The 22,667-nt window shown below is 35.4% G+C and overlaps 2 protein-coding genes across 2 annotated transcripts in view; one reads left to right on the top strand and one right to left on the bottom strand.

Annotated features, from left to right (window-relative positions):
* LOC136033182 (dihydrolipoyl dehydrogenase, mitochondrial-like) overlaps positions 1-15,223 on the top strand; it is a 41,233-nt gene extending 26,010 nt beyond the window's left edge. Inside the window, exons 7-11 of the mRNA XM_065713883.1 lie at positions 899-1,119; positions 5,120-5,288; positions 6,802-6,981; positions 12,852-12,941; positions 15,044-15,223. Coding sequence (XP_065569955.1) covers positions 899-1,119; positions 5,120-5,288; positions 6,802-6,981; positions 12,852-12,941; positions 15,044-15,112 — 729 coding nt within the window. The 3' untranslated portion in view covers positions 15,113-15,223. The remainder of the gene's footprint in view (positions 1-898; positions 1,120-5,119; positions 5,289-6,801; positions 6,982-12,851; positions 12,942-15,043) is intronic.
* Positions 15,224-21,159: 5,936 nt separating this feature from the next.
* On the bottom strand, positions 21,160-22,299 carry LOC136033386 (actin-related protein 2/3 complex subunit 3-like). The gene has a single exon (XM_065714168.1). The coding sequence runs from the start codon at positions 22,293-22,295 to the stop codon at positions 21,768-21,770; it is 528 nt and encodes a 175-aa protein (XP_065570240.1). The 5' UTR covers positions 22,296-22,299; the 3' UTR covers positions 21,160-21,767.
* Between the last annotated feature and the right edge of the window lie 368 nt (positions 22,300-22,667).

Raw genomic sequence — 22,667 nt, 5'->3', positions numbered from 1 at the left:
TCGCAATTTGTTTTTTTTTTATAAAAGAAAGTTGTAATGATAGACAATTTAGAATTTTTGTTTTAGTATAATAATTTTAATTAATTTGTTTCGATTTCATTTTTTATTATTATTTGTTTTTAATGGAGACACATAGTGCTGCCATCTGGAAAAGTTTTGAGGCAAGGGAAAAAAATAGCTACCATATGAAGGGCTTACTTTTGGGGGAGATCGCCCTTTTCCACGGGAATGGCTAGGTTGTTAATTTGAAATTTTTTTTGCATTATATGGTGACTTGAAGTGTTTCCCGTTCGACTGCTAATTAATATTAGAAAAAGTCTAAAGTTAAATATAGATGTATTTTGAAATTAAAAGTTGGTGTCACTGAGAAAAGAGGAGGTAGGATAAAATAAAATAAAAACGCTTGTTCATAATCTATGATACTGAGGATTAGAAGGGCCTGATGACTCAGGCATATTTCAAGCATTAATCTAAGAGGGAAAATCCTGTCGACGTATCCTCTCCCCTTCTACTCTTCTCATAAAATGTTATCTACAGTATCTCTTATTTGCTTTCTACAGAAACCAAGCTAATGCCTCTGTAATTACCACACTCACTCTTATCACCTTTTTTGAAGAGGGTTTCAAGTAAAGTTTTCCTAATTGCTACGCGCTTCCCTCTTAAAATTCTTTTCGGTGAAAAAACATAAAAAAGAGGTATTTTTGAATGAAAATACTAAAAAAAAAAATCCAGAATTGTTGAGATGTCCCCTTTCCGCCTCCTTCAGATCTGGTGCCACTAACCATCAGTTGTTGCTTCAACTGTAAACGTTATTAGGAATATCTTATGAGAGGGCAAATTGCCCTTGTTAAAGGTATGATGCAAAAGAAGTTAAATGTCTAATATATATTTTTTGTAGGGTCTGAAATTTAAGCTTGGAACTAAAGTGATGGGAGGCCGGAAAGAAGGATCAACAATTGTCGTTTCAACCGAAAATGTTAAAGATCCTACGAAAAAAGAAGATTTGGAATGTGACGTACTTCTTGTTTGTGTTGGACGACGACCATATACCGCTAACCTTGGCTTAGAAGATATGGGCATTGAAAAAGATCAACGAGGCCGCATCCCTGTTAATTCAAGGTAAGAAGTTAGCATTATTGGGAGTGAAAAATATACGAAGTAGTTGTACTTTGTTTATATTTGCGTAGGATTTGCGCAGTTGAGATATCGACCAATTGGCTGCGATCATTGGCGTTTTGAAAACAATCTGAAATTTGGACGTAGGTGTTAATTTCAATTTAGCCAATGCTCACCACAAAGTTAATTAGCAATTTTTGCTATGAAAGTGTGAGAATATTTAATTTCTTATTTATACTTGTTTAAATGAACTACAGAAATCTATCAGAATCCGTAAAATCGGAGTGAGGGTCCCTATGGGTCCCTTAAATTGATTAAGGTCCCTAAAGTTCCTTTTCTTGCTTTGGTTTTAAGCAGCGTATCCTGAAGGCTACATTGGTAATTGTGGGTATACATACGGTATTCAGTACTTCTGTTTCAATTGAGATTCTTGGAACCTATTTTTGCTTGTCCAAGAATGACAAAACTTGTTGTTACATAGGCTACAGCGTTATTGTCTGGATAGATCAGACAGACTAGTAACAAAAAGGAATGACCCCCTTTACCTCTGGAGTCAATAGGGGAGGAGTGGCAGGGTTTCGTTGGATTTGTTAATTAATTAGAAAACATTTCTGGGTGTCACTTTGTTGCACACAGAGGAATAAAAATATAAGAGGATGGCTCGAAGCACAAAAGACGACGGAGATGGTGCTAAAACCTGGTTTCTTGCGCGATGTTGAGCTTACATACATTTCTTGAACAATTAGACTACTTACTAGTGTCCTTTTTTATTTGAATACATTTCTGGTTATAGCCTATATATTCTTCTATTAACTTCTTCTCTTTTTTAAGTTTAGGGTTTGAAGTTTCAGTTTGAATTAGAATGGGAAAGTGCAAATTCTGGGAGATTTGATTGGAAGAGCAAGATGCGATGAGACACTAAATGAAAGAGTTTCGTAGAGCCGTTCCGGGGGATCTGTTTTCTTTCTACTGTTCAATCTGCAATACATCGCTTGTCTGACATAAGGGCTCCTACGCTTTACTGCAGCACGCCAGAAGTGCTGAACATAAGAAGAGTGTTACTATAAAGCTAACGCTGAATCAGCTCGGCAGGATCTTCCATGGAGAGCGGTGAACCGGCAAAACTGCCCATGCATCGTGGTGCTTACGTAGTGCGGGATGAAACAACAGTTGCAGAATTATATGAGCTCTGCAGATGATTGAGTCTCACTATTCAGGGAAATCTGTAGACAAAAAAGCAGATGTATATGGACAAATTTTCTGAGATACAGTGGTCAAGAACTTTTCCTTCGGCGAACTAAGTTTGCATATTTTTTTTTACTGAAGCTCTTGGATCCTATTTCCGGAAATTGAGCCTTGATGAAGTCGGCAGAAAGCATTCCAGTTACCTGGACTTCCATCGGAGCCAGGAAGGATCGACGGCAAGGGGAACAACATGATCCATGGAGGAAAATTTCCAAACTTGTCTGAAGTCGTAAAAAATGCTTTGACCATTTCTCACGGGTCTGCCAGCATTGAGCGGGGTTTCTCCCTTTCCGGGTGAGTTCCCAGCGAAGAAAGAGCTTCGATGAATGAACGAACTTCGGATGTAAGACTGTTTGTAATAGATAGGTGGGACATATTTGGAGGAAGTGTGCAAAATCTTGCTGTCACTGAACACTTGATAAAATTTGCCAAATCCGCTAGAAAGGGCTATGATTTGTATCTACAATAGCAAAAAACCTGAAAGAAAAAACTGAGAAAGAGCGGCAGGATTTAGAGGCAATAGAATAGCTGATAGAGCAGTAGCTCGTTAAAACCTCTTTGAAAAGACAAACAATAGAGACTCTTGAAAAATCTTTCAAAGAAAAAAAAAGAAGCGTTTGGTTTCAAGGAACAGGTCGCAGAGGAGTTATTGAAGAAGCTCATAACCGACTCAAAAAAGGCACTGAAAAGAAGAACATGGTCGAGATACAGTTAGCGCAGTCTATGATAGAACGGAGTCAAAGAACCAGCAGCAGTTAGAGTCAAAGAAACAGTTACTGATCACATCTCTGTTCGAAGGCAGTGCAAAAAAAATGGAAACAAATATTTTGTGTGTTCAAGTTACCGTACCCTTATCTCTTTCATCATATTAAGGAAAAAGCTCCTCCTATGACTTGATGATTCTCAGGTGGTTGGTTTCTTGATTATCACTTGGCCTTTATCATTCCCATTTTTATTCTTAATCAACTGTAATTTTCTGTTGTGTATCTGCCTTTTCTTTCAAAAGCCTTCTGAAAACTTAGTTTCGTGGTTCTTTTTGCGTCCAGAATGATTCCTGTAGAGGTCTCTTTTTCGAGTTAAGAAGTCCCTATTTTTCACTGCTGGAACCTTCGGTTAAACGTAATACATAAAGGATATATAATATATATATATATATATATATATATATATATATATATATATATATATATATATATATATATATATATATATATATATATATATTATCTTTGGAGGAGGAAAGTCCCCCCAGTATATACTATGACAGTAAATCTAAAACTCTCTTTCCAAACCTAACCGGATCCGGAGAATAACCAACATTTAGCGTATAAAATATAACTCACGTTTTACTGACCAACGTAATCAAATCTAACATAAACTTACATCAACTTTACTGAAGTCGTAGGTGAACTAACTTAAAAAAAGTACGTACAAAAAAGGGGTAAACTCGTCTCCTTCACCAGTCAGTGTCGACATGGGCCACTGAAGCCAACGAAACTCCAAAACTAAAGTTAAATTAGCCAGAAATTATTTAATCGTGGTAAAGTTCAGGGAGCTTGTGTGATGACTGGCACAGAATATTGGTACCAAGCCAACATATTTTCTCTTTTAAATTTAATATATATCAGGTGCGCTAGTTTTGTAGAAACTAGCCTATGTCATGGCTGTTCTGTTGGTATTTTATTTGTTAATATGAGGAAAGTGGAAACGCGAAAAGCTTAAAGTAATATAAGGCTGGTTTGGGTACTGTCACGAATTCTAAATGATTTTCATTGTATGATTGGTATCGTGATACATAGTAACGAAATTAGGCAGCACGAATTGAACAAACGATGCATTTTCACTTTTTTGGCTCTAAGCCAGTTGAAGACGAGTATCAGTATTTCTAGGAGCAAAAGATAGTGAGATTTGGCAGTGGGTTTGATTTTTTCAAATAATTTTTCCAAATTTATAATTATCTCATTCCGTCTCTCAGAGTCTTAAGACGCCCTATGATTTTTGTTACATAAATAACAAAAGGTAAAACAACGAGGAATAATTTTAAGACAGTAAAAAAATGTATATTTCACAATAAATAATTAGACAATGAATATTTCAGCTCTGCATAAGAGCCGTTATCAGCAAGTAAGTATAAAATATGACTCACAACGAAATATATAACCATTTAAACAAAAAAAAAGTCATAGCATCATCACTTCAAGGAAGTTAAATCAGGAATAAAAAAAAAGACTAATTCATTCAAACAAAATTAACAGCTATTTGTTTCTCTTTTGTTTTTTTTCCTTCTGTAGAATTTATTGATCCACTTTTCTTGCCCCTTGCTGTTGGATATAAATAAAACATAGTTACTATAGGCGCCATCATCGTGTAATTATTTCCAAAATACAACTATTAACACATAACTATTCATCTAAGAAGCGAAAATATTTCTTCATAGGAGCACTAATTTATGAAATAGTAATTTAGGTGGAGGGGGCAAAGATTTTGATTTTTTGAGAGAATTTAAAAAAACAAAGTTCGATGGGGAGGGGGGGAATTCTGTCTCTCAGAGTCTTCAGTTTTAAGACACGCGATTTATTTTATTCTGTATACTTTGTTACTCCGCTTTCTACTGCCCAATTTTTTGTGGGCAACTAATCCCTCTCTTATCCACATTATCATCAAGGATTTTTTTTTTCATTAAAAAAATTGCTTTAAGTACAAATAGCCTATTTGCTCAGTGCTTTACAAATTAGAAAATAATAACCTTATTTTATAGATTCCAGACTGTTATCCCCAATATATTTGCCATTGGGGATTGTATTCATGGACCTATGTTGGCCCACAAAGCTGAAGATGAGGGCATTGTGTGCGTTGAAGGCATCGCCGGAGGTCCTGTACACATTGATTACAACTGTGTCCCTTCAGTCATTTACACACATCCAGAAGTAAGTACTAACCAAAGTATACCAGAATATTTGAAAATTCAGTAGACGGGTTTCACACTAGTTTCAAAGACGAGTTTCAACAGATTTGATGAAAGATAAGGCAGAACCCCCCTCCGCTCTTTCCCCTCTGGAAAAATATTATTTGTGCATTAAATGCAGTAGTGATTGGTAAAATAACGACGAAGACTGCAAAGACAGTGAAAATTTTCACTGTCCTAGAGTTATTCCTCGTTGTTTATCTTATTGTTTGTGTAGTGACGCATGATGTTCAGGGTTATTTCTTGTTCTAAGAAAAATTAAAATCTTTCAAAAATTACTAGTCTAGAGAAATAATCACCATAAGCGGAATCCTACTGAAGTTGCGTCATTATTTGTTTTTGTTTCTTTGTTGTTTTTTCCTCTTTTTTGTGCTTTATTTTGTACTTTTTTTGAACTTTCAAAATGTTTCTTTAACTTTCGAAATTCAACCATATTTGGAGAAAGGAATATAAAAAAATATATTCAAAATTTCAGAACTATTGGGATTTTTCTAAAACGGCCAGAATTTAATAAATGAAAATATAGAGAGAAAAAGGGGTATAATGTTCAAACAAAGCAGTGGAACAAGTGCTTTCCACTGCTTTGTTTAAAATATTATATCCGTTTTTTCTGTCTATATTTTTGTTGAATAAATTCTGGCCAGGTTAGAAAAAACCACAATAGTTCTGAAATTTTTGAACTGAAATTGAATAAAAACCAGTCTAATGGCACTAAACACAGTCTAACCACATGGCACTAAACAGCTTGAGAAGGTGTAGAGATGCTTTCGAGATGTAGTTGTAAATGATTTCTTAGATCATGTGTTCTTGGATGATCGATAGACTTATTTATTAAGAAATTAACTAACATCATTTTTATACAATCCTAATAAGGGCTTATGCCAGATTTGCCTCTCACTTAATCATACTATCTTTCTTGGCTTTTTCTACAATTAGCCATGGCTAGCTGCCCACAACTACTTGATTTAATTCAAAGTCAACTAAAATACGGGTATAATATTTAAACAAAGCAGTGGAACAAGTGCTTTCCACTGCTTTGTTTAAAATATTATACCCGTTTTTTTCTCTCTGTATTTTCACTTATTAAATTCTGTTAATGGAAATGCAGTGTGGTCTACGAAATTATTTAAAACTGCTAGGAGTCGGTACAAGAAAAATGTTTTACTTGGATGTGAGAAAATCGCTAAAACTAGTAATAAATTGCCAAGAGTGGTAACATTAGTACAGAGACGTTTGGGGGGGGGGGACTGGCAGCCCACCCCCTCTCCCTTCGGATTCTAAATTTACATGTCTGAGCAATTCTTATTCAAAATGCCAAATAAAATTTCTTTATTTTATAATTATATCCTGCATTATTATAATTCCTGAAATATTATTTGTTTATTAGTTCCCCTCCCTCACTGAAAAAGATCCTGTGTATGTACCTGAACTACTACATTTTGTGATGAAAAAGTATCATAAAACCTTTTTTCCAGGTTGCCTGGGTTGGCAAAACTGAGGAAGATCTAAAGAATGAAGGTATCGAATACAAAGTTGGCAAATTTCCATTTGCTGCCAATAGCCGTGCAAAAACTAACGATGAGACCGATGGACTTGTGAAAGTACTTAGCGACAAAAACACAGATAGACTGCTTGGCACCCATATTATTGGACCCGTAAGTTGTTACCGTGAACCCAACCCCCTCCCCCCAGATAAGCATAGTAGGATATTATTTGGTAAATTTCTCTGAATACAGTGGAAACGGACAGTTTTAAATACGTATTTTAATTTCTAACTCACTTTTGATTTTTGAAAGCCAACTGTTATGTTCTTGGAACAATTCCAAATAATTTTTTTCATTTTATATTTGGCTGTTAATAATTTATAGGTAAAATTTTTTAAGTAGATAGGATTTTTTTTATCAGTGTTATACAGTACTATATTGCGTTGTAAAAAGAACTCCCGCCATCGATTTATTTACGTTGATTGTATATTGATGAGGGGTCATAGACTTTCGCCCTCTAGGAGTACAGCTTAGCAAAACCAGGGTCATATCTCGGATTCCAGGACATAGTCCCAAATCCTGATTCAGAATCCTTGAAGACACCTTCCAGAGACTAGAACTCTGAAGCTTTTAACAGTGTCAGTATTTTAACATAACTATTAACCTTCGAAAAGGAATAGATAAAGCCCCTTGAAAGTTGCTTAATTTTATAAGGATATATTGAAAAAAATGGAATAAGAAAAAAAATGACAAAAAAATTAACTATTTTTATCAGTTAAAAAATTTTATTTAAAAAATCATATATAAAATTATATAAAAATACATATATTTAAAAAAAAAATATAAAATGATAAATTTTATCATTTTATGAAGAGAAAAAAAATGAAATTTCCCATTTTCTGTGCTGCTCTGCAAGTTACCTGAAATAAGTTAAACTTTCAAAATAATTGTATTTAAAGATCCTTATGAAAAATAAAATAAAAGCCTATAATAATTTAATTTGTGTTAGCGTAGTAGGTCCATTGACCTAAATTCGTAAAAACACAAGTGAAAAAAAAAAACAAAAAAAACAGTAAATAAAAGTTCTGAAAATGTCATCATTTTTATCGCCATGTACTCTTGTGATTTTCTTTATATTTTTTGCTATATTGACGGATGTGCCTGATCAGGGATTCTACTGCGTAGAAGTATGAAAGGAAGTTGCTTGTTGTAATGGCCTCAATCTGTCCTGTTTCTTGATTTTAATGGAAGATTTAAAACTGTGGATTTCTTTAAAACTTGAAAAGAAAAAAAAATCTTTGGATTTCGTTACAGCTTTCTCTATAATAGCATCAGGGTTGTCAAGTATGACACTTTGGTCCTTTAGTAAAACCGGTTTTTGAAAATATTCTTTATTTTCTTTGCCCTATACCTGATTTTTTGCATGATTTATGTTAAATGTTTTTAAATGACATTTATTCTAGATTTTGCAAATACTATTATGAGAGAGAAAGATGGGATTATTATTATAAAAAAAAAAACAGAACAGCCAAATGACCCGAAGCTAAATTACGTTTTTGGGATCTTGGGACTTCGGTCCTGAGCTTTCACGCGTCCTAGAATTTTTCGCAAGTAAAAATTTGGAATATAGCTAAATTACCAGTGGTAGCTAAATTACTTCTTTAGAATCTTGGAATTTGAGTCCCGAGCTTTAGTAATAGTAGCAGTAGTAGTAGTAGTAGCAGTAGACAGGTTTAATAGCAAAAACTTGACAGCTATCGCTGATTTGTGTTTCTTTACAACATATTCAAAATCAAACTACACTTGTAAATATAAATCAAACTATAAACATTTACTCTTATTGTATATTTTGACGAAAACTGGGACGAAAGAATTACCATATGTGTTTGTTCTTGCTTTAACGGGAACTAACTTATCTTGCTTTCTCGTTCTTCATGGTAGAGGTTGATCAGGTAGAATGTCACGCTGCTGAGATTTAGAAAGCAAGAACTTTCCAAAACTCATTATCAGAGTTTCGTACCGGTTTTTGGAGTGACGACAGTCCTAGCACTTCCAGAGCCTTTTCGTAGGGGATGTCACGGCGGCCCAAGATGATCGATACCGCTCGCTTCTGAACCGATTCAAGCTCCTGACAAAGATACACTGTTCTAAGTGCTGAGGGCACCCAAGCAGGGCACGCATATTCCAGAATGGGGCGGACATAAGCTATGTATGCATACTTAATACTCTCTGTGTTCGCACTGAACCTACGCATACCGTTTAAAGTCTGTAGACTAGCGTTTGCACTTTTAACCACGCTTTCGATATGTGCGGCAAAGCTGAAGTCATTGGAGAAAGTAACTCCAAGGATCTTGATACTGTTTGTTAGAAGGAATGGAACATTTGGCTACATAACATCACTTTTTAGGGGGTTAAAGCGCACTATCTTCGACTTGTTCACATTAATCACAAGATTTGGCTCCGCGCACTCTTTTGCGAAAACACTGAAAAAATTTGAACTGAATTGTGGCGTCACAACTCCGTTTTGTACTAAATGTTTCATTTAAATTACTATCACCTTCGTAGAGAGCAAACACACGATGCATCCTCTGACTGAGAAAGTCCAACACGAGCGTAAGAGTCTTTTTCTTAGCCCCCATTAGCTTGAGATTAAGGGCAGCTACAATGTGATTGATTAAATCAAATGCCTTTCGGAAATCTATGGCACCAAGGTCTACAAAACTGTGACCTTTTTCGATCCACTTGAGGAGACTATCGTACATCTGCACTAGGTACACTGAGTTATTACAGTCTTTCAGTCCGCCGTATTGTCTCTGGTCGATAGATCCCTTGATTCGATCAAATAAGACCCTCATGATAAAGGTCTCGGCCACTTTTGCCAGGCATGGTGTTTGCGAGATAGGTCTAAGTTCGTCACAGCTCTTAGGGTTGGTAACCTTTGGAATTACTCTAACGTAAGCTTTCTTCCAAACAGCTGGAAAGATCCCTATACGAAAGCAAACGTTTATCAGCACTGAGGGTGGTTTTGCAATGAAAGGGCCGTATTCTCGAATCAGTTTGGGTGGAAGTTCGTCTGGATAAGCTGAACAGCTTACTTTCACCTTCATCAGGGTGATCATTGGGATTTTTCGAAAGTGAATCTCGGGATTATGGCTAAATTACCGGTGGTAGTGGATGCGGTAGCTAAATTACGTCTTTGGTATCCATGGACTTAATCCTAAACTTGCACAGTCTCTAAGATTTTTCGCAAGTGAAGCTCAGGATTACAGCTAAATTATCAGTGGTAGTGATGCTGTAGCTAAATTACTACTTTGGAACCCTGGGACTTTACAAGTTCTGAGCTTTAACGAGCTTTTTTGGAAGTGAAACTCATGATTTTGGCTAAATTACCAGTGGTAGTGGTAGCTAAATTACCTCTTTGGGATCCCGGGTGTTCAGTCTTGAGCTTTTACGAGCCATGGGATTTTTCACAAGTGAAACTTAGAAATATGACTAAATTACCAGGGATATTCACGATGCAAAATGAGAGGACAAGGCTCTAGGGTTTTTTTTTTTTTTCACTTCTTCTGTTTCGCCAAAAAAAATTACCGGCAATTATTATTTTTAAGCTTGGAACAGGATGTTTAAAAAAAATGCACTCAAGGTAACAAAGACGACTTATCATTGCTTTAGTTATTACACTTCATCATTTTTCTGAGCTACGAAACAATTTTTGAGCCGATCTCATTCATTTAATTACTTTATATAATACAAATTTATTGAGCCGTCTTAGCCGAGCGGCTTGAAATCTTAAAGAGCTTAAATCTTAAAAAGAAATTTTAAATCTTGAAGAGCCGTCTTAGTCGAGTGGCGCGCTAGGCTTGAAATCCCTTGGACAGAGGTCCGAGTCCTCTCGGTTATTTGGTTTGGAACGGGGATCAGGTGTGTGACTCTGTAAGGTCAGTCAGACTCGACCCAGCTCTAAAAGAATACTTGGAGAAATCTGGGGGAAACACGGGAAGCTTCGGATGATTTGCCCCCAACGCGCATTGCACTCCCGGCCGAAGGCAGAATATCAGGAGAATATGTACCTGCGCTACGCAGACCATTGGTCAGCATGTGAAAAGTTTAAAAAAGTTGCACAAATTAATAACTAATGAACAGTGTTATGAAGTGAGAGTATATAGGAGGGGTAGAGGTGTTAAAAAGAATAGTATAATTTGTTAAGGCACTTTTAAAAACGCATTCAGTAGCAACTACTTATTCTAATTAACTGCGTTCAGTAAACTTATTGCAATTTATTTTTGAAATTTGTAGCGTTCAGTATGCAATTGGAATTTTTGATTTGCTTTCAAAAGCACATATTGAAACCTATTGCAACTAATTTTTTGCTCATTGCACTCAATAAGATGTAATTCGTTCTTTTCTAAGTAGAAAGATCTTCATGTATTTATCTATTAGCGTAAGCTAGCAATATTTTTTGTTGGTTTCAAATGTTCTCTTGATTTGCAAGTTTATTTTCTTGGTTTTTGCTATCAATTAATTTTGATGTTTAAACAGCATTTCAGTACTTCTACTACCAACTGCTCACTGCAGCACCACATTGCCTGAGGCCAATAGAACTACGCTCCTCCTCAATCCCAATCTGTTCGAAGCTTCTTTACACCCTCCCTAGAAGTTCCAACTTCCGTTAAATCTTTCTTTACGAAACCCTCCTACCCCATTTGGGGATTACATGCTTTTCGTTTGGCCCTAGTTCAGTGATTCCCATTTTGAGGCGCAGGCTTCGCCTGTGGGGCATGGGCATATTTTGGTGGGTCAAGGACAGGATTTGCGCCCTTTCAGCTGGCTATACTTGGAGACTTAATTATAAAAAACATTTTTATGTGAATGACGTCACATTCCTACACATTTAAAGAACAAAAAAGATATATTTTTCTTTAGTATAAAATATGCATAGATGGAGGCCCGAAAAAAATGCCTAGTTAATGGCCTTTTAAGCCCCCTTCAGGAAGCACGTAAAATTCTGAATTACAGAATTCAAGTATTACGAGAAGGGCATCAGGATTTTAGAAATGCATAGGTAGGACATGGCCCGAAAAACTGTTGGGAATCACTGGCCTAGATGGTTGGCCGAGACGATCTTCGGTAATATGTCATCCTTCATCCTCGTTCAATAGAACACAAAAACTATGCTTAATCAATAAGTTATTGCAACTGATTGGAATAGACTCTGTTGAACACGTAATTAATATCATTAAATATTCTTCTTATTCAGTTAGGTGTTTAATATCTGATAGCTTCTCCTTATTTTAGTGTCAATAAATATTTATTTATTCTTATAATTTAAATTTGAGTTATAATTTAAATATTTTCTAATTATGAGCATAGTTTAATTAGTGGACTGTCTCTAACAAATTTGAGTTATGACTGAAAGGCTCTAAAGTGCAATATTAATATCATAAGACTAATATCTAACCATTTTTTTTGTTTCATTGCTATAACCCTTAGTGTTAAAAATTATTCTTGTGTTTGGGGAAACATTTTTGTTTTCTGTGAATGGAAAGGAAATTTTACAATACTAGTCAAATTCAACTCATTCTAGTCTCTGCTACCTTGAATTCCAATTCATTATGGTAATTACAACAGATTTTCTTGTATTATCGAGCATTTGGTAGTGCCTTATACGTCTATATAATTAATAGCAAAAACATAAGGTTCTTGTGTTAGACTGTAGAAATTGAAAATAAAGATCATCGGCTTTCTGAACTCCCATTTTTTTTGGGGGGGGGGGCTTAAGAAGTGGGTTACTGTTACAAAAAATTGCAAGCACATAGGGCTCATTCAGTTACGTCAATTCACGAAAATGTAGAGGGGAGGGGAAAAATGTACTTTTCAGAATCTATGAGTGCGCAAATTTTTTTGTTTACTTCAGCTTTTCTGTAAGAATACAAAAAAGAACATTTTTCGGTGAAAATACCAAAAAAAAAGGTATTTTTCGTAATCCTGGGGGAGCAAATGATAACTTAAATATATAAATATGTATATATAATTATTATTAGGCTGCTGGCGAGCTAATCAACGAAGCTGCACTGGCAATGGAATATGGAGCATCATGTGAAGATATTGCACGAGTGTGCCATGCTCATCCAGTAAGTCCCTTTCACTTTTTTTTCTCTCTCTCTTCTTTCTCATCCTCTTTGCCCGAAAATCTAGTATTTTTCAAATGGTACACTGGAAGAGTATGGTTTATTTTCTCTTTTAACTTTTCTTTTGTTCCAACTATTTCCTCTTCTTACAAGTGACTCAATTTATTTGAATACTCGTCTGCAAAAAATAAAAAATGATGGGTTAGCTTGGTAATACGGGACCCAGAGATCGAATCACGCTGCAGGAATGCACTGCAGGGCCGACGCAGGGACCTTAGTAGTCAAGAAGCGTCGTTAATTCTTAAATAATAATAAAAAATGATGGGTTAAACGTTAAAACAGATGATAAATAAATAGAAATAACGAACAGCAATTTGAGCCGAAAAAAAGGTCAAACAGCTCAATTATCAAATAAATCAAAGAAGGACATTAAAACATAGGTGACGTAGTATTTTCCTAGTATTTTTGACCTGGTAATTCGAGGATTTTTGCAAAATTTTGAAACAGCGATGTCTGTTTCTACTATACTGTATTTATGAACCAATCTTCAGTTGCGTGAAGGATACAAAAGCCTTTTCGAGCTATGACAAAAGAAAAAATTTCCTGTATGCTAAGTATTTTATTTGTACCCCTCTGTGGTTCTGGAATTCATACGTTAAAAAAAGATTCCCTGTTTTTGACATGTTTAATGTCCTAGCATTGATTTAAATTTCTAGTTGATGTTCCTTCAACTTCAACTTTTTCTTTATTCAACTTAAAAAATACAAAAACAATATTATGCCTCAACAGAGAGCAGAGCTCGTAAGGCTGGGACAGTGCAAAAACATAGAAAAAACATCAACATCTCATCGTAATAATGATTCCAAAATTTAATACGGCAAAAGATTAACAAAATAGAAAAAAACTCATAAAAGAGAAGTAATAAGGATAAGCAAATAAATAAATATCGGGCAGGAGGGGCGTGGGAGGCCATCCCAGACACAGGGACCCAAAAACAAAACACACAAATAAGAAGATCAAATAGTCTAATTTTTAATTTTCCATCATCAATGGTGAATAATCAAAATTTTAGTAAACAATCTAATATTTGCTTTTTTAAATTTAGTTGAGATTTTTGGGATGGATCAAACAGAATTTTACCGTTAGATATGTTGGTCACTTCATCGTATAGTCCTTACATCTTTCTTTCTCCAATTATTCTTGTCTAGTGCATTTTGATAATGTAGCGAAAGAGGTTAAAACTAAATTATTATTATTATTATTAAAAGGGTCCAAAAAAGCTGAAGCATTGTTTGAGCGAACACTTGGCGTATAAGATGGTGCAAATAAACGCCATCTCCATAAAAGCACTACCACCGCTTTTTAATATGTAGAGCATTGAATATGTCAATAACCTGGGGTTTTTGGGTTTTAAGAATAAAAAAAGGAAAATGAACACATATCGTGTGAAAGAAACATTTAATAAAGAGAAGATAAAATACAATTGCCTTGTATGATGCGGTTCTTTCCCTAAAAGACATGGGAATGTGTTGTTCTAGAATGTCAGAAAAGTAAAAAAAAATGTACAGAACATGAAGCTCCTCTACAGAGTAAATGAGCGAACAGTTAGACACTACTTTTCAAGAAGTCTTGTCAACTAGATACTTATGATGGAGAGCGAGTTGGAGGGGGAAAAATTGTTTTGTAGAAATGCGAATAGTATTTTCCCCTCCTATTAGGGGTGCCCTATTCCTTCCACTGACTCAACCACCGCTTAGTGGAATAGCGGACTTGAACGGAGGTAAAAATTTCAAGCAAAGTATGGACAGAGGCCTTGCGAAATTTCTGCACAATAGATATCCAAAAGAAGACGAATTTCTGATTCTCTTTTTTTTTCTCTCTCTCTCTCTCTCTCTGTCTTTCTCTCTCTCTCTCTCTCTCTCTCTCTCTCTCTCACTCACTCTCTCTCTCTCTCTCTCTCTCTCTCTCTCTCTCTCTCTCTCTCTCTCTCTCTCACTCACTCACTCACTCACTCTCTCTCTCCCTATATTGTTCTCCTCTTTATGTAATATTATAGGAGCCTTCACACTACATAGCTTGATTTTGTCTAATATTCTTTTTTCTAGACTGTTTCTGAGGCTCTGAGGGAAGCAAACTTGATGGCCTACTCTGGAAAGGCAATCAATTTTATTTAAGCCTAGTGGATGTTCTAGTTGCGATTCAGACGCTATTATTATTTGTTATATAAATAATCCGTGATTTAATAAATTTGAGAACCAAAATAAATACGTATGTATGTACGGTAATTCTGTATGGCAATTTTCAAAAGACATGCAATTAGGATCTCAACGATCTTTTATTCAAATTAAACTGAATATGTAGATAATTATATTCCAATTTGAGTAGCAACAAAATTATCAAAAATTATTCCATTATTTTAGTGTTAGTCAATGGAAAAGTTTTTGATATTCTTGACTCTAGTCTTAGAAAACAGGTGAACATTATCGATTTTAAATTATTACCTTCAAAAGGCTCTTTATAAACATTCATTAGAGTTCAGGAAAATACGAAAATGTTTATAGGACACAGATATGGAGCCCAAATTTTGTTGTCTTTCCTCCTATTTTCCCTTTTTCCACCTTATTTCCACTCTTTGCCTCTTATTTTGTATCTTCCAAAACTCCTGTTTCCTTTTCGGTTTCCGAGAACAATGTCGGTTGTGATTGTTGTGGAGCTCGCAATTTTTCTTTTGGAGCAAATTGATTACCAATTTGGTCCATTGGTTACTTTTGGAGCAAATTGGTAATGGTAGTCTAATACTGGCTTAGAGCGAACCACTGCCCATACTAACCGTAAGTCTAAAAATACGTTTTAGAAAACCATCTAGTGAGAAACATTTTTCTCTTAAAGTTGTACAGGGATAAGAGCTGTTACAAAGTTTTTTTTTTCACAACTGTAAAAGTTTATCACGAATTTTTTTTAAGTTAGAAAAAAACCTTGAAGCTCCTTGAAAACGATGAACTAAAATAAAAATTGCACGATTGTAACTTCAAAAGTCACCACAATACTTGACATTTATGGTCTGTATGCACCCGAAACCAAAGTATTGGTAAAACCACTACTACGTCTGGATACCTTTATCGACGAGAATAAAACTGCACTAACCCGCTACAGCATAAGAAAAAAAATAACTAAAAAAGGGGAAAAAATGCTATGCAGCAAGAAAAAAGAGAATACAAAGAATTGAAAAATTTAATTTTAAATAAATAGCGACACTGCCTTTTCATATCAAACGAAAACAACTTAGAAACAATAGGAAAATCTTTCCCAAGACAGTGGAATTCAATTCAGTGGGTATATATATATATATATATATATATATATATATATATATATATATATATATATATATATATATATATATATATATATATATATATAAGAACTTACATCAAAATGTGAAAATTAAAACTAATTAAAAATATTTTTAAAAAACTTTTTAAAACAGCCCTAGCATCCTTACATCAACGAAGTTCAACAAGGACTAATAAATAAAATGATATGAGACGATAAATTCATTTAAACCAAACAGAACAAAAATAATTAGATACAAGTTTAAAAGCTAATCTTGCTTTTTTGGCAGCTTGCCTCAAAGGCCTTTTTGTAACCAGTTCAATACTATTATAAATTGGTTTACTAAAATATTTTGTTAGATCATTTTTAATTAAATTTGAGCATAAAGAACTTAGTGAATACCAAGTCTTTATTTAAAGAAATGTCATTATTATTACGCTTTGGGACCTTCGAAATCCTCATTTGAAAAAGCATTGAAACCAATTCTGAATTAAAACAAAACAAAAATTGCAGTCAAGAAACTAAGGAAGTAATATACAATAGCAAAGAAAGATGAATATGTATTTGCATTTTCGATAATAGGGCAAGACGATAATAAGTGCGATAATAGGGAGAGAAAGAAACAGGTCAAGGAGAATATGAGGGAGGAGTAAAGGAGAAGCCATAAAAGAAAAGACAGAACTCGTTGCATTTATAATTCAAATCGAGCACTGGTACGACCTCAGATGGACATAGAACAAGTTACCTTAGGGATAACAGCGTAATTCTTTTGGAGAGTCCAAATCGACAAAAGAGTTTGCGATAATGATGTTGGTTCAGGCACCCTATTCGGTGCAGTAGCCCAGTAAGGTGGTCTCTTCGACTATTAAATCCCTACGTGATCTAAGTTCAGACCGGCAAAAGCCAGGTTAGTTTCTACCCGAAGGAAATCCATTCATGATAGTACGAAAGGACCTCATGGGTTTCTGTGTCAACTTGGCAGATAAATGCCTTAGATTTAGAATCTATTTATAAAAAGACCTTAAATGATAGCACGGGCGAAAATCATCAATTTTATTTTTCTTCAAACAATCATAGTTCCCCCCCGCGCGCGTAAGTCGTTACGCGCCATATTAGTTACGCGCCATTGTAGTTGTGTCCCTGTGTCCCACCTGTGAATATAGATAGATTTATATATGTGTTTCAAACTACGTAAAAATTGCGAATATACAACATTTTTGGCTTTCCCACTACTGGGAGCTTTCCGTTTCCAATTGCCAGCAATTGATCTGAAAATGTTTGACCAGAGTCATCGTTTTGCAATCGGACACGCATATTTGTAGTTAATTTTAATATTTTTACGTGTGCCCATAAATTAGAATTTTTCAGGCAAGCATTCATTTCGTCTGCAGGAGTTGGAACTACGTAAAAATTGCGAATATACAACATTCTTGGCTTTCCCATTGTCTGTGCATATACAAAGCCGTATGTACTAATAATGACGTCATATGCAAACGCTCTTTTTACAAACAAACAAACATGCATACACACAACTCGTTTTTATATAGATAGATAGATAGGTAGATACAATACAAATTAACTGCGTAAAACTTGCGAATATACAACATTTTTCGCTGTCCAATTGTCGCTGCATATAAATAGATTGTCAGGTTTACCGACCCTCGAACATGCAACGCACAATTGTCCATGGGAAAAACAATCAGTATTAAGATCTATACCACATTTTTCTAATGATTGACCTTGAGCTTTGTTAATGGTGATTGCAAATGCTAATCGAATTGGGAATTGCAATCTTTTAAATTGAAAAGGCAGATCCGTTGGAATCATGGGAATGCGAGGAATAAGAACAGCCTCACCCTCAAAAGGCCCTGTCAAGATTGTGGCCTCTATTAGGTTTTCCATTGTTTTTTTTTTTACGGCAAGTCGCGTGCCATTGCAAAGCTTTGGTGGGTTGATATTTCTTGAAAGTATTATTGGTACGCCTATTTTTAGTTGTAGCACGTGTCGTGGAAACTCTGAAAGATCTATGGAATTTAAAAATTCAGATGGATAATTAACCGCTTCATTTGGTTCCAAAACTGTGTCGACCGACTTGTAAAGGACTGCCTGGTCTCGAATCTTGGTCAAAACAATATTGTTGATTTCGTGGACGTCTATATTTTTGGGTGCGAGAATCGCTCTTTCACTTAGCCATTTATTATTTTTATAATTTTTTAGAATATTCGGAAATACTTTTTCAATCAATTAATTTTTGGACGTCACTAAATTACAGAAATCAGCAGGTAGTTGTATACGTCCTGAAATTGAGTCTATCGTATCATAAATGTCTTTTTGTTCCGACGTTAACTTGGAAATGTTATTTTGTACATACGACAATAGATCATTCGTACTGTAACTTTTTTCACAATCCAATTCTACACATGTCGAAACAGCAGCGATACGGTTAGGTGAAGGCATTCCCAAATCCTGAAGAGGTTTGTTTGCCATACGTACGCACAAATCTTCTATAATAACTAAAGTGTAGTTATAAATTTCTGATGTAAAATCAAAAGTCATATCTGACGTCTCTAACTGTTTTCGATGGAGTATATCTTCGGACATTTTTGACTTATATTTTTCCCATAACTCTGTAGGAGCTGATGGAGAGCAAGTTGTTAAAATGATGCCAAACAATGCACGAATTTGACTTGGGGTTGACGTTTCGCACTAATGGGGAATATGGAACAACCCACTGGTTATCTACTTCGATGGTGGTACCGTTGCCATTGTAGGTTCTTCAGTCATTTTACAATTAGAAATTTCTCTTTCAACGGTCTTCTTACAATTAAAAATTTGTCTTTGAACGATATTCTTAAATACCTGTGTCCTGGTCGTCATTTATATTCCCTGTGTCCCGGTCGTCATTTATGTCCCGGTATCCCAGTCTGTAATTTCTCCTTGAGTGTCCCGGTCGTTATTTATATTCCCTCTGTCCCGGTCGTCATTTGTGTCCCGGTCTGTAATTTCTCTTTGAGTGTTTTTTCTTTTTAGTATTTTTTAGTTTTTTACATTTTTTCTTTTTTCAGTTTTCTTCTTTATTTTTCAGCTTCACTATGAAATACATATCGCCGAACCTTTGTTTTTTTAACTAAAATCTGGTAGGCATTGATGACCTTATCCGAGTCAAAATCCCAAACCCAATCATCATCGCTATCATTTTCAGTTTTGATATGTTTTGACTCTCGCTGTCCAGGTGGATCTTCATCTAACTGCGCGGTTTTGCGTTCTTTAGCCTCAAGCCTGTTTCCTTGCTGTTCTTTTGATTCCTCGGCACGCTTTCTTTTCTGACTTTCTCTATCAGCAGCAAGTTTTTTGGCATAGACTCTTTGAGCATCTTCATCGGCTTTTGCCATTGTAAGTTCATCAGTCATTTTAAACTTAAACATTAATAGATTTCTACGTGAACATATATGTCTTAAATATCTTTAATGACGTCACCGTCATAGCAAAAATGACGACAACTAACTTCATGACGTCAGCCGACACAGAAACATGACGTCACCTGATCCACAGACAGACAACTTATTTTTATATATATAGATATATATATATAGAATTATATAATTATACATAGAATTATATATACAATTATATATAGAATTATACATTTCTGCCATGAGAGTATACGGAATTATAGTGGCAGGATGGTCTTCCAACTCCAATGTTCTCTGTTGGGATGAATTCGGCTAGGGGCTCAAACTGTCTCCTACGAAGTATCTTTAATCATCATTACTCTTTCCCCTCTCATACTAATTACAAAAAAAACTCGACCTAGAAAGATAATTAATTAAGTCTTTCTGTTTAAGGTGACCTCTGTATTTATGCCTCCCTTTTGGACTCTGCTGGATTATCACAAACTTATCAGAAACTAATCATACTCCTTAATACAAATACAGAAGAGAGATACTCCTTAGAGATACACATACTCCTTTTGATCTCGCCGAGGAAGAATCTGAACTAGTGCCGGGATTCAACAGAAATATATAGGGGTCGGTTTCGCTCTAATTATGTTATTAAGTAAAAGAGAACAAATTTTTTCAACTAAAAGTAAGGAGCAACAATAAAACTTAGAACGAACAGAAATTATTACGTATATGAAGGGGGTTGCCCCCTCCTCAACACCTCGCTCTTTACACTAAAGTTTTTCTAAATTTTAAAAAGCTTCTTATTGTTCTAATTAAACGGCCCTTGTGTTTCAGGAGTCATTCTTAAAGAATTGAGACAAAATTCATAATTTAGCGTAAAGAGTGAGGTGTTGAAGAAGGGGCAATTCCCTTCTTGTGCGTAATAGTTGCTGTTCGTCTTATGTTTTAATGTTGCTCCGTACTTTCAATTGAAAAAACTTTTCTTTATTTTATTTCTTTACACCGGTCAATTAGTCGTAGCCACTCCGCGCTTAAAAATGAGATGGAAAAGCGAAAGCAAGGTATATAAAAAGAATTTTGTATGAATTCTGGCAAATTCCCGCAGTGTATAATTTCCCCTGGCAAGTTCACTCACTGGAAACTTCCCTCCTCATTGAAAATTCCCCCGTGGAAACCCCCCAAGAGAAAATTTGTCCCCCCCCCCCCCCGCCTAAAAATGTATGCACGCATCCCAATAACAAATACTATGCGTAACAATGGGCAAATTTCATAGCTCAAAGACCTTTCCTCTGGGGCTGTGGGGAGGGGGGGTCACGTTATACCCAAAGGCATAGTTATTGGGCCTCTCAACTATGTTGAACAGAATCCCTATTTCAAAAATTTGATCGGACGACTTTGGGAAAAAAGTGGCTTGGGAGGTGGCCTAGTTGCCCTCCAATTTTAAGAACTGTTTTTTATTTAATAACAACCACAATCCGAAGACATACAATATCTTTGGTTTACATAAGCACGATATCAACACGAAATTGTGAAAAATCCTTCCTAAATTAAAATATCGATTACTAAGAATCCCATTCGAGAAATAAGAACTGAAAATATCCATCATTTTCAAATTTCATCACACACAGTAAAATTATTCATACACAGTCAGTGTTATGAACAAAAGACTGAAACGTTTCTGTGAAGTGAGAAAAAACCCAGTAAAGGGTAAGCTATGAGCAAGAAGGTTGGATGCTTCTGCACCCCATCCCCCTAGAAGTTGACCTGAAATGGCCCCTGTCAACTTCTACCTATTTTCTAAATTATGAGTGTCACTGAAAGAGAACAGATCAACTGGGCAATCCAAGCAAATACACGGAGACTTTTTTCACCCTTACTGTAGACAATTTGCAAGAATTCTACTAAAAATGGAAACTAATCAGTTTCTTTCATTCAGCAGGGAATTACTCTGAAGTGGATCGTCATTTTCAAAGTACAAGTTCATTCTCAAAAGCTTCAAATCATATCCGAGTCATAAAACTCTTCAACCTTGTTTCTAGAATTCCGTTGACTATATTTCAGCTACAAATAAGGGCTCTAAATGACCCCTATTTTAATAAGGACTCAACGATTTATTCATAAACCTCTTCTTTGCAAAACACAACCACCATTTGCTTGGCTTGCCATCTGGGGCACTGTAAACAAGTTTACAGAGTCGCATTCCCAACTCCTGTCTTGCTTGGGTCAAATATTGACGTAATAGCTTTTCCTCCTGAGCATTGGTGGGTCTTGCATAGACTGAATTAAGGGGAAAACCTGAGTCCCCTGGAATATCAAATCTTGTTACAGCTAAGGAATATAGCTTGTTAAGGGCTTGGTCTTTAGTAGGACATTTTGTCAGCTTTTTTAAACACTCAGTAATGTATAAAGTTAAGTAGATCAACAAACGATCTGATTCGCTCTTAATTTCATAAGATCGAAAGAAGACATTTGCCTTAAAGTAGTACAAAGTCTCGTCAATAATATCTTGTTCTGTAGTTTCTCTTGGAGCAGGACCTCGAACACTGGTCCGTAGTGGCAGAAGTGCAGTGTTTCCAACTACCTGGAATTTGCTGAAAAGCTGAGAATGGTAAGCTGGCATGTCACCTACGAGATAAAATTGATCTACACAAATTTGTGCACACTCGCAGGAAGAATAAGGGGAAGGGTGATTTCCCTAACTAAACGAAATTGTTAAGAATCATTCCTAAATTAAAATATCGATTACTAAGAATCCCAATCGAGAAATAAGAACTGAAAATTTAGTGCATTTTGTAAAAAAAAAAGGTGTTAATACAAAATCAATATTTTTACAAAAAAACCTATATTTTCATATACCAGATGACGAATGGCGCTATAATCCTAGGTTACAACAATATATGACGTAAAAACCAACTACCATATTATGACGTTATAAAAGGATATAAATAGATGTTACACCAAGCACGGACTCAAGGGAGAAGCGACGGGGGTG

This window comes from Artemia franciscana, chromosome 11 (assembly GCF_032884065.1).
Source record: "Artemia franciscana chromosome 11, ASM3288406v1, whole genome shotgun sequence".
In the NCBI taxonomy this organism is placed as follows: domain Eukaryota; kingdom Metazoa; phylum Arthropoda; class Branchiopoda; order Anostraca; family Artemiidae; genus Artemia; species Artemia franciscana.
This window is presented reverse-complemented; position numbering and strand designations above follow the sequence as displayed.

Coding starts and splice junctions, on each gene's coding strand:
- LOC136033386 (XM_065714168.1), bottom strand. CDS start 22,295: ATGCCAGCTTACCATTCTCAGCTTTTCAGCAAATTCCAGGTAGTTGGA.